Genomic DNA, 13,615 nt, shown 5'->3' on the forward strand with positions numbered 1-13,615 from the left:
TTTTGCAAATGGTCCGAAATCACCTCCGACCAATGGGTCCTGGACGTTATCTCCAAAGGACATACCCTGGAGTTTACAAAATTCCCTCCCACTCGTCCACCTTCGGGGCCACCCTCTCCCCATCTCAAAGAACTTTTGGCCCAGGTAAAATTGATGATCAAAAAAGGAGCCATTGAGGTAGTGCCGCAAGGTCAACGCGGCAAGGGGTTTGATTCCTGATTCTTCTTAGTCAAGAAAAAGTCGGGAGCATGGCGTCCAATTTTGGATTTACAGGCCCTGAACAAATTTATCATTTCGAAAACTTTTCAGATGTTAACTCTGCTTCAAATTCTGAATTATCTCAATCCAGGGGAATTCTTTTCAACGATCGACCTCCAAGACGCATATTTCCATGTGCCAATTCACCCCAGACACAGGGAGTGTCTACGCTTCACAGTCGGACAGCTGCACTTCCAATTCAAAGTCCTACCATTCGGTCTTCGATCAGCGCCGATGGTCTTTACCAAGATCTTGGCCCCGGTAGCTGCCTTCCTGCGTCTGCAAGGCGTCCAATTTTATCCATACCTGGACTTTTCACCAGACGGAGCAGCACACTCAGGTCTGCGTCTCCCTTTTCCAAACCTTGGGGCTTTCAATCAATTGCCAGAAGTCACACTTTCATCCGTCACAAAGGCGAGATTTTCTCGGAGCCTCGCTAGATTCTCGGCGGGGGAAAGTGTTCGTTTCCCAAGAAAGACAGGACCGCATGGTGAAGATGGTGCAATTCCTACAGTCAAAACTGTACGTTTCTGTCCGAATGTTCAAATCATTCCTTGGAATGGCTTCCTGGTGCATCCAACTTATCCCCAATTGCAGATTGCACATGAGGGCTCTACAGGAGGAATTAGACAAACAGTGGAAACAGGTGTCAGGGTCATTCGAGGACCAAGTCCTTCTAACACCTCGCATCCAGAAAGCGCTGGAGTGGTGGGCTCACCCTCCAAACATATCTGCGGGCCGTTGATTCCAAGACGAACCTCCGACTCTGACGCTTACAACAGACGCGTCTCTCGAGGGATGGAGAGCGCATCTCGACGGCATGTCTGTAAAAGGAAAGTGGACGGCGACCCAACAAACTTGGCATATCAATCGCCTGGAACTCTTGGCGATTTTCTTGGCCCTCAAGTCCTTCCAGAGGTTAGTGCAGACACACACTCTGCTGGTGAGGACAGACAACACCACCAGCATGCACTACCTCAACAAGCAGGGCAGCACGAGGTCTCTTCTACTTTCACAACTGGCACAAGAAATATGGGATTGGGCGATTCAACATCACATTCATCTCACAGCCATCCATGTGCCGGGTGTGGCCAATGTTCTGGCGGACTCACTCAGCCGGGCGTCGTCAGACAATCACGAGTGGGAACTCAACCAACCAACCGTCGATTTCATCTTCCGGCGGTGGGGCCAGCCGCAGATGGATCTTTTCGCTACTGCTACCAACAGGAAATGCCAACGCTTTGCAAGACGGCATTCCCACAGAGAGTCGAGCGGAGATGCATTTTCGATCAATTGGTCAAACGACTTCATCTACGCTTTCCCTCCACTTCCTCTAATTCCTTGCCTGTTACACAGGATGAGGTTTCAACCTTGCCACATCATCCTGATTGCACCCAAATGGCCGAGGCGTCCATGGTTCACGGACCTGCTCCTATTTTCACAGTCCGACCCGATACCGCTTCATCCTCTACCTCACCTCCTCACGATGAAGCAGGGACAATCTGTCACCCGGATCCGGCATACCTCCAACTCCATGCCTGGAACCTGAATACAATGAATTTGCACGTCTGAATATCGACGAGGACTGCAGAGAGGTGTTAGCGCGCGCTCGCGCTCCATCCACCATTAAAACCTATCAATTAAAGTGGAAGCGTTTCTGTGTCTGGTGTCGCACTAAAGATTTGGACCCCATGACTGCAAAACCTGAACAGATCTTGCCTTTCTTTTTATCCCTTATCCCTGGCGAGATCAGGACTTTCACACTCAACTCTTAAAGTGTTTCTGGCGGCGATTTCCCGCTTCCGTCATGATGGTTCTACATCTCTATGTTCCTCGAGAATCATTAAGCAATTTTACAAGGGCCTTTTTAGGATGTTTCCACCTATCCGTCGCCCTCCACCTGCTTGGCGCCTAAATTTGGTCTTGTCTCAACTGCTTCTACCTCCATTTGAGCCTATCCACTCTGCAAGTCTAAAATTTCTCACATGGAAAGTTGCTCTCTTGCTCGCCTTGACATCCTCGAGACGTGTCAGTGACATCCAGGCGTTTACCATACAGCCTCCTTTTCTACAATTCTCCAATGAGGCTGTGACATTGCGAACTCATCCTAAGTTCAACCCGAAGGTTCCCAGTGACTTTCATCTCAACGAACCTGTAATCCTGAAGACTTTCTTTCCTGCTCCGCAAACTCCAGCTGAGCGGTCATTGCACTCATTGGATGTGAAACGTTGTCTCAAATTTTACATTCAGCGAACTGCAACTGTCAGAAAGTCAGATCAATTGTTTGTGGCGTATGGCCCAATTTGCAAAGGACAACCTGTTACCAAACAGACCATAACCAGGTGGATATCCTCTACCATATCCTTTTGCCACCAACGGGCTGGGAAGCCCCTTCCTGCTCCAGTTCGAGCTCACTCAACTAGAGCGGTGTCTACTTCTGCTGCCCTTTTTGCGGGGGTACCCCTGAGGCAGATCTGCAGAGCTGCTACTTGGTCGAGCAGCCATACTTTTACAAAACACTACTGCCTGCAATCAACAGACGCCGCGGATGGGGCAGTAGGTCAAGCGGTGCTGCGGAATCTTTTCCAATAAAGGTGAGCCTCTGTTGCTACCCGCCTCCAGTCATAAAGGTTTTTTTTCTAATATTATTTTGGGTATTTATTGCATATTGACTGATATGTTTACCTTACTTGCTTTGGTATATCACCTTTATGACTTATGTGGTGATTTACTGCTTTCTACTCTTATTCAAGCATGTGAATCTATGAAAGACACCCCTAATACTGGAGAAGAACAAAAGTTACTTACCTGTAAACTGTGGTTCTCCAGTATTGGTGTCTTTCATAGATTCACATGCGACCCTCCCATCCTCCCCTCAGAGGCTCTCTTCTCCTCAGGCACTTTTACTTACTTTGTGCTATGAAAATCTGAGGACTTGGGCTTCTGAGGAGAAGGTTCTAGAGGAGGCTACAGCCTGATTGGCTGGAATGTGAACCAACACATAATGACACTAATATGCTACTAAAGTGAGTTCTCCCTTAGGCTTTTCAAGGGGCCTATTATGTTCTATGGTACTTTTAAAATTTACATTTTTATTACATTATATGTATGTATATTTTTATTTATGATCTTTTTCATGTATACATGCATATGTTACTGCTATTTTATGTACCGTGGGACTCCCACTTCGACAACGGGGAATATTCAAGCATGTGAATCTATGAAAGACACCAATACTGGAGAACCACAGTTTACAGGTAAGTAACTTTTGTTCTTATCCTGCGATCACTGCTGTCATTGTGGCGGTGCATAAATATGAATGTGCTTTGATGTATTATTTTGATAGTTGCATAATGTCTAGACATGAAAGCATATTCGAATGTCATGACTGTGTTTTGATATTATACGATATATGTAAATAAAATGTTTTTAAAAATTCAGCAATAAATCTGGCTCCCACCCCATCGCTCTATGTGTATTATGGGATAGGATGCCTCTGTCCAAGGGCAAGAGGCCTCCAGGAACAGGGTTTATTATAACATTTTTAAGAATCATGTTTATATCTTCATATTTAATCTCCCTGTGCAGACTTATCCACTTCCGCTTAGCTTTTAATACTTAATGGGCCTTCTGTGTCATTTTAGGTGGCATCAGCATGCATTTCATTTTTTTGCCTCCCATTACACTGGGGATCTGGTAGTCTTTAACAATAGGTCACTGCCAAACTGCCTACACTCTTGGTAAATTCTGGGTCTGGAAAGCCCATGCAGAATCTCCTCCCAACCCTTGCAAAGCAAACTCTGGTAGAAGACCATTTCTTGACATAGATGCATTATCTGACCAGATGGCTAGGCACTTTTGGAAAGACTGGGCTTCCCAGAGCCACCCTTGTGGCCCTTGACCTGGCCGGTGAGAACAAAGCCCATTTCTAGCCCCCTCTCTTGATTAGGGCCGGTGGCTTACATGCATAATGCCTGCTGGAAATGCTTTCTGCCCCCAGCCACCCTATTACTCAGAGCTTGTGGTTTCCAGGCTTGTTGGTGTGGCGTATATATCCCCTTGAACAGGCACAGATGTCATCTGAACACCCTGGGTGTGTTCTCTTCCCCCTTAGCTAAACTGTGACCAGATGGCTTTGAAGGTTCTGTCCAAGCCACAGTGTCTCTTCGTGAGCATGGATAAGGAGCCTCTCAGTTTATCGTCTACTCCTCAACACCCATTATTTGGGCAGGTGGTGTCTGGTCATGCTGCATGCCCCAAGGCTCACTGCAGCCAGTGACCTCTGTGCATACTGTGCACCTCCAGTCATAATCCAACAAGGGTTAAGTAGATTCTTGGCATGGTTCTGGTCATCCAGCCCACCCCATCACAAATTTGTTAGGGGAAGAGAGGGTGGTCCGATTAAAAAAAAAAAATTCTGAGGGGGGTCGGCAATGAAACGTTTGAAGCCGCTGCTATACATAGAACAACATTTTTTTTTAAGTGGTACTTGTTTTGTAGGATTAGTTATTAGAATATCTGATGTTTTACAATGCAAAATGAGTAGATTTGTACACCCAAAACTAGATCGCAAGCATTCCCATGACTGTTTGTGTTGCTGGCCTTAGCATCATTTGTACTGTGACCTCAATCTGTAACCATTACTTTGTGGGAAGACCAGTTTCTAACCGGGTCTAAGAGTGCATTACTAAAGGAAGAGAATTTCCTGGGAAAGATTATAAAAAGAATGTTTTTATTTTTTTCTACAGGTGATAAAAAGAATGATAAAATGCTGCTCATTGCTTAATTGTCACACACAGGCAAGTACCTTTAGAATTTCGATGCTTTAAATACCTATTATATAAAATGGCATATCTCCTTAGGAATTGTTCTAATATTTATTGGCCCAAAGGAATAACAATAGCCAATGATCCCCTGTATGAATGTATGTTTCTATGTGGTCTTATAAAGCTCAAACCTAGCTACAAACGAATGGTGTATTGTACAGATAAGGGGGCACGTTATTATGGTAGAAGCATTAGGGATGGAGACAGGTTGGAGTGGTCGTAGGTTGTGGTGAGCCAGTAGTCTGGAAATCCTATTGTAGAGTGATGGGTTGAAGAGGGTGATTATGAATGGACAATTACAGACAGCTTGAACTCATATGATGAGGTATTGCTTAAAGAAAAGAGGGTTTTGGGCTCTTTTTTGAGGTAGGCGAATGAAATAAGCCCCTATCACATTTAATCACATATCCCTATCCTACTATCTTTACCTAAGTTGTGACTGACTGTTTAATAGTGTGGTTGAGTATGTTCTAAATAATATCCCAAGTCATGCAATGCCTTCCGGTGTACCTTATTGTGCCTTTAGGCCTGAAGTCGGAGATTTGTGATTTTGCAAGAATCCATTAACCTCTCTGTGTGTCTAACCCTGCCCCTCAACTAAAATCTCATATACCTTATCTGATAGAGACTTCTAGTTGCAGATTCCTTACTTGAAATGATTCCCCAGTCGCCAGACTGGATCCGGAAATTTTTCTCAGCAGTCCCTTTTGCGCTACGGTTGGAGGTGCTGATCGGCTAGGTGTCGTCTGCGCTGGAATTGATGTGTGCAGTGCCTATTTTGACACCACCCCAGCACGTGGATCTCCTGTTCCTTCTTTTCCATGCTATCAGTATGGATCCGTATTGAGCTCGCTCAGTTATTTTTAGCCCCATTTTTTCAACCCTCTTGTCGGCATTTTGACAAGTGTGCCTTTTCGCCAATATTTTTTGGAAGACGTCCTCGAAGAAACCTGTGGAATTTAAGCCTTGTGGTGCCTGTCACAGGAAAATGTCTGTGACAAACCCCCACTTGGTTTGCCTTTGGTGCCTAGAGGTAGATCACAACTCCAAGGCCTGTACGCAGCGCAAGACCATGTATCCGAAAGCTATTCAGGAGCAAATCATGATGCTTCTGGCCAGTCGATAAACGGCTTGGCACAGCTCAAGGTCCCACTGGCAAGGAAGGTCCAGGGAATCTTGGAGTCATTTCTGCTGTTCATTGTTGGGATCCTGGACTTCATCTGGTAAGTCCCACAAAAATAAGTCAGTGTTCGTTGACTTCTCCGTACCCATCCAAGTCATCAGACAATGCGCGGGAACAATGCCACTGTTCAAGGCCACGCTCCCACGTTTTCCCTGTGGAGCCTGTCTGCTCTGCGCCTCCCTGAGTTTCCTGATGCGACCCCCACCCAACTTGAAGAATTTTCTGAGGCCATGCTATTAGTTTTTGGGTGGGTGTACCCCTCTGGAGTGCCTTCGGGCCCCATGGGTCAGAGAGGGGCCCTGACTGGGTTTCTGCTGGTGGGTTCGCCCTTAGCTTCAGTCGAGCCCTGTTCATCATTCCTGAAACCTTACTGACCCCGGTCGCAAAGCCACAAATTCCACTGTGGATCATTCCAGTGGTGCAGTTCCAGGCACCGCTGATGCCCATTGGTGATGCCAATCCCATAATAAATCCTGATCTCATCCGGAGCTGGACCGGCGTTGACCAGGCCCAGACAATTTGAATTAGAGACAGATCCTTATTTTCCTGAACAACCTTGTGAGGATTATGATTGGAGGGGATCTGAGGATCCATATAGTTATCTTGAGCCCTACAAGAGGCCATGTCCAAGGATGACTGGTACGAGGAACCGGCTGATGTCAGTGCTCTGCCTACCTCATCAGACACTGATCTCCTTTCCCTTCCTACTGGGGCTATGAAGGAAGGGGCCTCTTTTCCAATGGTGATGAGGAGGATGGCTGAGGTTCCGGACCTCACCCTTCCCTCGGTGGAGGTCAAGGCCAAAGTCTTGACAGAGGTGCTTCAACCTGGGTTATTAGGTCAGAAAAGTACCCCGCATAGTTAAAGAGATGCCCTGAGTGCCCAACTATACTGTTGTGTGGATCCCTACTGATGATATATATATATATATATTTTACCATAGGTAAACATGGATCATGCACGTGTGGCATGACATAGGCCTGTCTCATGGACTGTGGTCTTGTTGGACTGGGAGAGACATCCAAAGTGCTAACCTCATAGAGGTGGAAGGATTCTGCCTTCACCAGGAGTTACGCAGCACAAGCGCGGTGGTGGCAGCATATCGTGTAGTGATCAGTAGTAGTGAACAGAACCTTTTTACCCTGTGTTACTGGAGTGAGGCCTACATGCTTACTCACCTTTTTAAAAGTTCTGCTACTGTGTGCCTAACTCACCCTTGGCCTACATTGGGTAGATGTGGAGTGCTGCGCAGCGCAGGAGTACTGACTGTGCTGGATGCATGTGTGCCTGGGAAGGACACATTACAGTGATAGAGCAGTATTGTGTATTGTATGTATGGTTAGTGCATGTACTAAGTATGTATGCCTGCGACGAACACATTATATGAGAGATGTTTTGCAGTGCATGCACACTGAAAGCATGTATTGGGTGTATTTATTTTTGTGCGAAGTACGGTACATGAAGGGTGAAGTGTTCTGCAGCGCGCGCATGGTGAGTGTGTGTGCTGGCAGTGTTTGTGTTTGCAAATAGCACATCCTGGTACTGTATAAAAAAGCTTCAGTGCTGAACAGTGCACACAGACTTGGATGTGTGTACTGAATGTATGTGTACTTGTAATGGTACAATGCATAGAGGGAACAGTGCTGGATAGTAAGTATGCTGTGACTGTCCACTGAGTAAATGTGCCTGTAGTGGTACCTTAAAAAGAGGACCCTGAGATACATTTTGGGAAGCTCAGGCTTGCCTGATGAAGACATGAGGAGATGAATCCCCCAGACAGATTTGTGTATTGCTGCATTCCTGTGAGCTGGGTGGAACGCACACTGGAGGAAAAGAGGACGGGACCCTTACGTAAAACTTCAAAAGGCTGCTCTTTCACTCAGTGATAGATCACAAGAAAGTGGCCTGACACATTTCGGGAATGGAGATGGGGCTAATAAGGGAATGATGAAGAGTAGATCTGAGAGCCGGGGATGAACCTTTTGACGCATATAACACTGTGGTTGACATCCAGGTGTGTGCTGTGGTCACTCCCATGAATTGTAATATGAAACATTTCACTTAGGAGTTATGCCTGCTGTGACAGACAGCCATTCATGAGGAAAAAAGTAAAAGAGAAGTGTCCACTTGAAAAGAAGCAGAACCCTAATGTAAAACTTGAAAGACTCAGACTATAAATTGCATTTTGGTGTCTGGAAATGGACTATAAGAAGCAGAGGTTAAGACCCCAGACTTTGTCATCTGCCTAGCAGCAGAAGGTGACGCTATGCAAGACATCTGCCTGTGACATAGACTGGGGACAAAGGCTTGCTAGTCTCCCTGCGGACGAGGGGACATGACCCAGGAAAACAAAGAAAACCCGCCCTGGAGCTTGAAGCATCCATACCTGCCTGTTTGCCGAGACCATTGTGCCCTGTGAGGAAAAGGAGCGCGTTGGAGAGAGTGAGGTCCAGTGGGGAACCATACAGTGTCAACTCTCCGTGCCAGGTGTGAGTATTCGGCTGTTCACCAACCGGGTTGTAAACTAATGTGCAGAAGTGTTGGTTCAGCGACCAATGAATGGCAGGACAGCACGGTGCAAGTCTTGCTAAGCCTGAATCGCCGTGCTGCAGTGAACGCATATGCTGTAGTGGAGCTGAAACTCGTACCCTCTGTGATGGAGGCGTTTACAGCGGAGGAGCCTTCGCTAGGCCAGGAGGGGCTGCTAGTACCTACATTGCCAAGACGTTTGGGCTGTCCCTGGAGGAAAAGACTGAGGCTGCATTCGGCATTTTGAGCCAGCACAGCGAGAGAACTGGCCCTGACTGACTACTGAGGATTTGTAAAGGATGCATCGGGGAACGCTGCACCCTCGCTGGGCTTCAGTCAGGAGTTGGTGACAGAATTCCCTCCCATCACTCCAAAGCCCTGGGCAAGGTTGACTTACTGCATCTTCGCAAGCTGGCAGCTGCTCTGATAACTGGAGAAACCGGCAGCGCCACTCAAGAAGGAGAACCTGTGCCGCAGGGTGCTGCCACGTGGGCCGCAACCAGCCGGAATTCTCTGACCAGGATCAGAACTCACGAGTCTGCACTGCAGACACCCGCTGCAACACTGAATGTTCCTCGTGCTGCAGGAGAGCGGGGTAACACATGAACCTGGACTGTTGGGTCCCGGGGGGGCTGGCTGCTAAAGATGTTTCTGTACTATGGACACGTTTACCTAATTCCTGAAGTGTCAAAGGGGAACTCTTGAGTACAGCCTATTAGTGAGCATTCCCTGGATGCTGCCACTAGTGAATAGGGAATATCCCCAAACATGTTACACGAAGGATAGTGAGACAGGTGTTTACCTGATAACTACTAGACCCCCGACCTCAAGGGGATTTTGTTGTTGCTTCTGAATGCTGTATCTTATGTAGAGGTAGAAATAAATGTACGTCTTTGCTTATAAAAGCAAGTATCCGACAGGCCATTGATTTATTGTTTGTACTATTTGCACTTTGAGTTATGAGTTATGTTCACCTACCTGTAGCTACACTCTGGCGCTTCCTCCACCCCGAGGGAACCTTTGACTACTTGTCCACAGCTAACACTTAGCATCAAGTGCAGAAGGGGTACTTGGCCCAGTTGCTCGTGATTCATAATAGGTCGGCCCCAAGACTTCTGAAGTAAAAGCCCACAACCACCACGGTTGGGCCCAGTAGTCCCTGCCTGCCTCGTGGCCCATCTGAAAAGGGTCCTGTTAGAAATGGGAATCTCTAGGTGGCAAGGGCTTGCACCTTTGTCCAAGTAGGGACCCCTCTTCCTAGTCAGGATAAGGGACTTACACTCCTAAAATAACCCCTGCTTACCCCCTTGGTAGCTTGGCACAAGCAGTCAGGCTTATCTCAGAGGCAGTGTGTGAAGCATTTGCACATAACCAACAGTAATACAGTGTAAACACTACAAAAGGACACCACACCAGTTTAGAAAATATCCAATATTTTTATATACTTAAAACAAGACCAAATACGATAAAAATCCACCATACAGTACTTTAAAAATAGTTAATTCGCAAGATGTCTTTAAATTGCAAAAATACGTTGAAAACACAGTTCGTACGGATCAGCAGGATGATGAAAGCACAGTCCAGTCCTTTCCCTACCCAAGAGAGAAGCAACCACTGCAGGCCAACCTCACAACACGCAGCATAGGGGCAGTACTCTTCCTCCACCTTTCCCGGTCCTTTTTTCCTGACAGGTTTCTTAGTTCAGAAGTAATCTAAATCTCTGGGATTTGGGCCCCAATATTTATACCAGCAAATCTTTTGTCCTCTGAAGGCAGAGGGGCCTGGACCTAGTACAAACCAGTTCTGGATGCATTCTGTCAGTGTGCACCTTTTTCCTTTGTCAGTGAAGGCCAGGGTCATCAGACGTACCACAGGAGGTGGAGCCAGCATTGTGGGAGGCAGGCACAGCCCGATTCAGACCCAGGTGCTACTCCTTCCACCCACCTATGTGCAAATAGGTCTATTCAGCCCTGTGCTGACTCACCCTGTCTCCTGTTGTGTCCCCTAGCCCCTGTCACTCACAAACCAGAAAGACAATACATAAGCTAGCAGAGGCAGGCTGGATGGTTAGGTCAGAAAATACCTACTTTCTAAAAGTGGTATTTTCAAACACTGAATGTTAAACCCAACTTCACTAAAAGATTTATTTTATCATTCTGAGTTCAGGCATACGAAACTCGAATTTCTACCATGTTCTCCGAGTCAGTTAGGATTATAGGATGTTATGATCAAACTGCCCATTCTGGCCTGTGGGGAACAGATAGCCTTGCAATTGTGAAAAACGAAGTAGGCTGTAATTCACTATCAGGACATGCCACACCCACCAATGCATCTTCCCTTACTATATATTGGACTGTGACGGTCCACTATATAGTAAGGGAAGAAGCACAGTGGAATAAGCCTGCCTTCAATACTTGCGTAGCTTTGATACCCTGTTTTGTTTCTGTTCCTTTACCTAGAAAACCTACTCAATGACAAAGTGAAGACAGGTGAGCGCATTAGGCCTCACTTCAGTGCATGAAATATGGGCACCTCTCACAAGCAGGGACACTCAACAGTAGATAACTAGCCCTGAAGAAGCCCCCAGACCCACGTGGGCCAGGGGCGTGGGCAAAAAGATGTTGGCACCTTGAAAGGGGTACAACTGAATGATCACATTCAGTATAACTCCGAATGTTGCACCTTTTTATCCATACCCCAGGAACCCTCCTAATAAACATATCGTTTGGGTATACCTCTAGGTATTTTTATGATCACTCATCTGGTTCCCTGCATGACCAGCTTTTGCTTTATATAAGAATTCCCATTACATCTTTGGTTTAGTCCCCCCAGGTAGTACCATCTTACCTGGGTGTGGATAGACGCCTTTGATGAAGCATGTCACGATAAGTGAGTGAGGCGTCTATTCCAATCTCTTTGGCTACCCCATCGCCCGAAGTTCAGACAAGGGACATCTATATACTACTTCGGGACCAGGCTAAATGCCTTTTTTCTCCTCTGGGAAAGGCTTGATATCCTGTAGGAAATACAAGCGACAGCAGTTGCTTATATGTGATAATACTTTATCAGGGAGATTGCAACTAATCCGCTTTTCTCTCACTCTCTAATGTGATAAATAGGGATAATAAGCCGCCAATGCCTCGCTGATCACGAATGGCATCTCCATCCAGAGGTGGTGCAAGGTGTCTTCCACGAGTGGGGAGAACCTTGGTTTGATCTATTCACCTATGCAGAGAATGCATAATGTCAGAATTTCTGCGCACTGTAGTTTCCACTGCTGCTCTCGCACAGAGGCACATTTTGTCTCGAGTGTACTTCAGGCCTCCTGTACACCTTTCCGCCAATACTACTCCTGCCTAGATTTCGCTAGAAGATAAGGAACGACCGGGTCCAAATCATTTTTGTGTGTGGCTCCGGATTAGGCAAGGAGAGTGTTATCCCTAACTCTTGAGAATGAGTATAGGTCCACCGATCAAACTGCCTCTTCACTCTTTGGCAGGGTATGCTCAGACGTGAGTCCCTTGCTCACTTTGCCACTGGATTTAAGCAAGCCTGGCTGAAGACGGCTGGAATGCCAGAAACCGGTCCTAGGAAGCTTGTTTCCGGTCCAGGGAAGGCATGGCTTGGCAGTTCGGGCTGGACTGTTCCCATGAGGCACAGGGTCAGACTGATTTGCATATGGCCATTTCTGAACTGGGGTGGCAGAGTGGGCTAAAGAACGGTGATGGATTAAACCCAGATCTTTTGACTGGGTGTGAGTGTTTGATTGGTTCAGATGCTCCCTATAACGCGAGGACCCTGCTCAAGATTTTGTAATCAGTCGTGAGCATACATAGGGGGCGGTAGGACAGGCAAGATGCTCCATCCATCACCACCCCCTTTTGTACCGCTTTGTTCGCCATAAGTTTGGCAGGGTATGCTCAGATGTGAGTCCCTTGCTCACTTTGCCACTGGATTCAAGCAAGCCTGGCTGAAGACGGCTGGAATGCCAGAAACCGGTCCTAGGACTCTGCTAGTCTATCGCCCTCCAGGACCTATGTCCAGATTCAAAGGGAATCTTTTAGAGTGTGTGACTGAATCAGCGATCAGGAGGGATAAGTTTCTATTGTTAGGAGACCTAAACACACATCTTGATGACCCAGCAGATAAAGGAGCGGTGGAGTTCCGGGATGAACTTCACACCCTACAGCTGGAACTAAAGGGGCTGCTTCCTACACATAATCGCGGGCATCTGCTTGATCCTATATTTGCAAACTGGGAGGATGTTTCAGTTGCTCCTCCAGTGCCCCTGCCTTGGACAGACCATTTTTTGGTCCCATTTGCCATCTTCCTGCCCAAATATAAAGCCAGCGCCCCCACCCCTCTCAATTATCCTCGGCGTAGGTGGGCAAGATTTTCCCTACAAAACTTTAATACGGCCCTCACGGCGGAAGGTCCTCCAGGAGGCAATGATGTGAATACAGCGAATAGGTTGCTTAACGACCGTATTACTGCTGCTTTGGACTGCACAGCCCCGCTGGGACGTCCAACCAAAGGGGCACAGAGACAAAGAACGGCCCCCTGGTTTGGTGAGGTGCTGCGCTGTGCCAAAAGGGACTGTAAACGTGCAGAAAGGCAGTGGAGAGTGGCATACGACGACCGGATGAAAGAGGCCTATCTCGTTAAGAGACGTGCCTATCACAACAAGATACGGATAGAGAAGGCCACATACTATGCTGACAGAATCCACGAGGCAGAGAACTCGTCTAGGGAACTGTTCAGCATATATAAAACCCTGGCTACCCCTAAAACCTCTACCTTAGAGGATGACCACTCAGTA

At 47.1% G+C, this 13,615-nt stretch overlaps 1 protein-coding gene across 2 annotated transcripts in view; it reads left to right on the plus strand.

The window, feature by feature from the left end:
- INTS8 (integrator complex subunit 8) overlaps window positions 1–13,615 on the plus strand; it is a 552,137-nt gene that overhangs the window by 462,692 nt on the left and 75,830 nt on the right. The window contains exon 24 of one of the 2 annotated variants that reach the window (XM_078687009.1): window positions 5,007–5,061. In XM_078687009.1, coding sequence (XP_078543135.1) covers window positions 5,007–5,061 — 55 coding nt within the window. The remainder of the gene's footprint in view (window positions 1–5,006; window positions 5,062–13,615) is intronic. The other variant, XM_078687008.1, reaches the window with a different exon arrangement.

This window comes from Lissotriton helveticus, chromosome 4_1 (genome assembly GCF_964261635.1).
Source record: "Lissotriton helveticus chromosome 4_1, aLisHel1.1, whole genome shotgun sequence".
Taxonomy (NCBI): domain Eukaryota; kingdom Metazoa; phylum Chordata; class Amphibia; order Caudata; family Salamandridae; genus Lissotriton; species Lissotriton helveticus.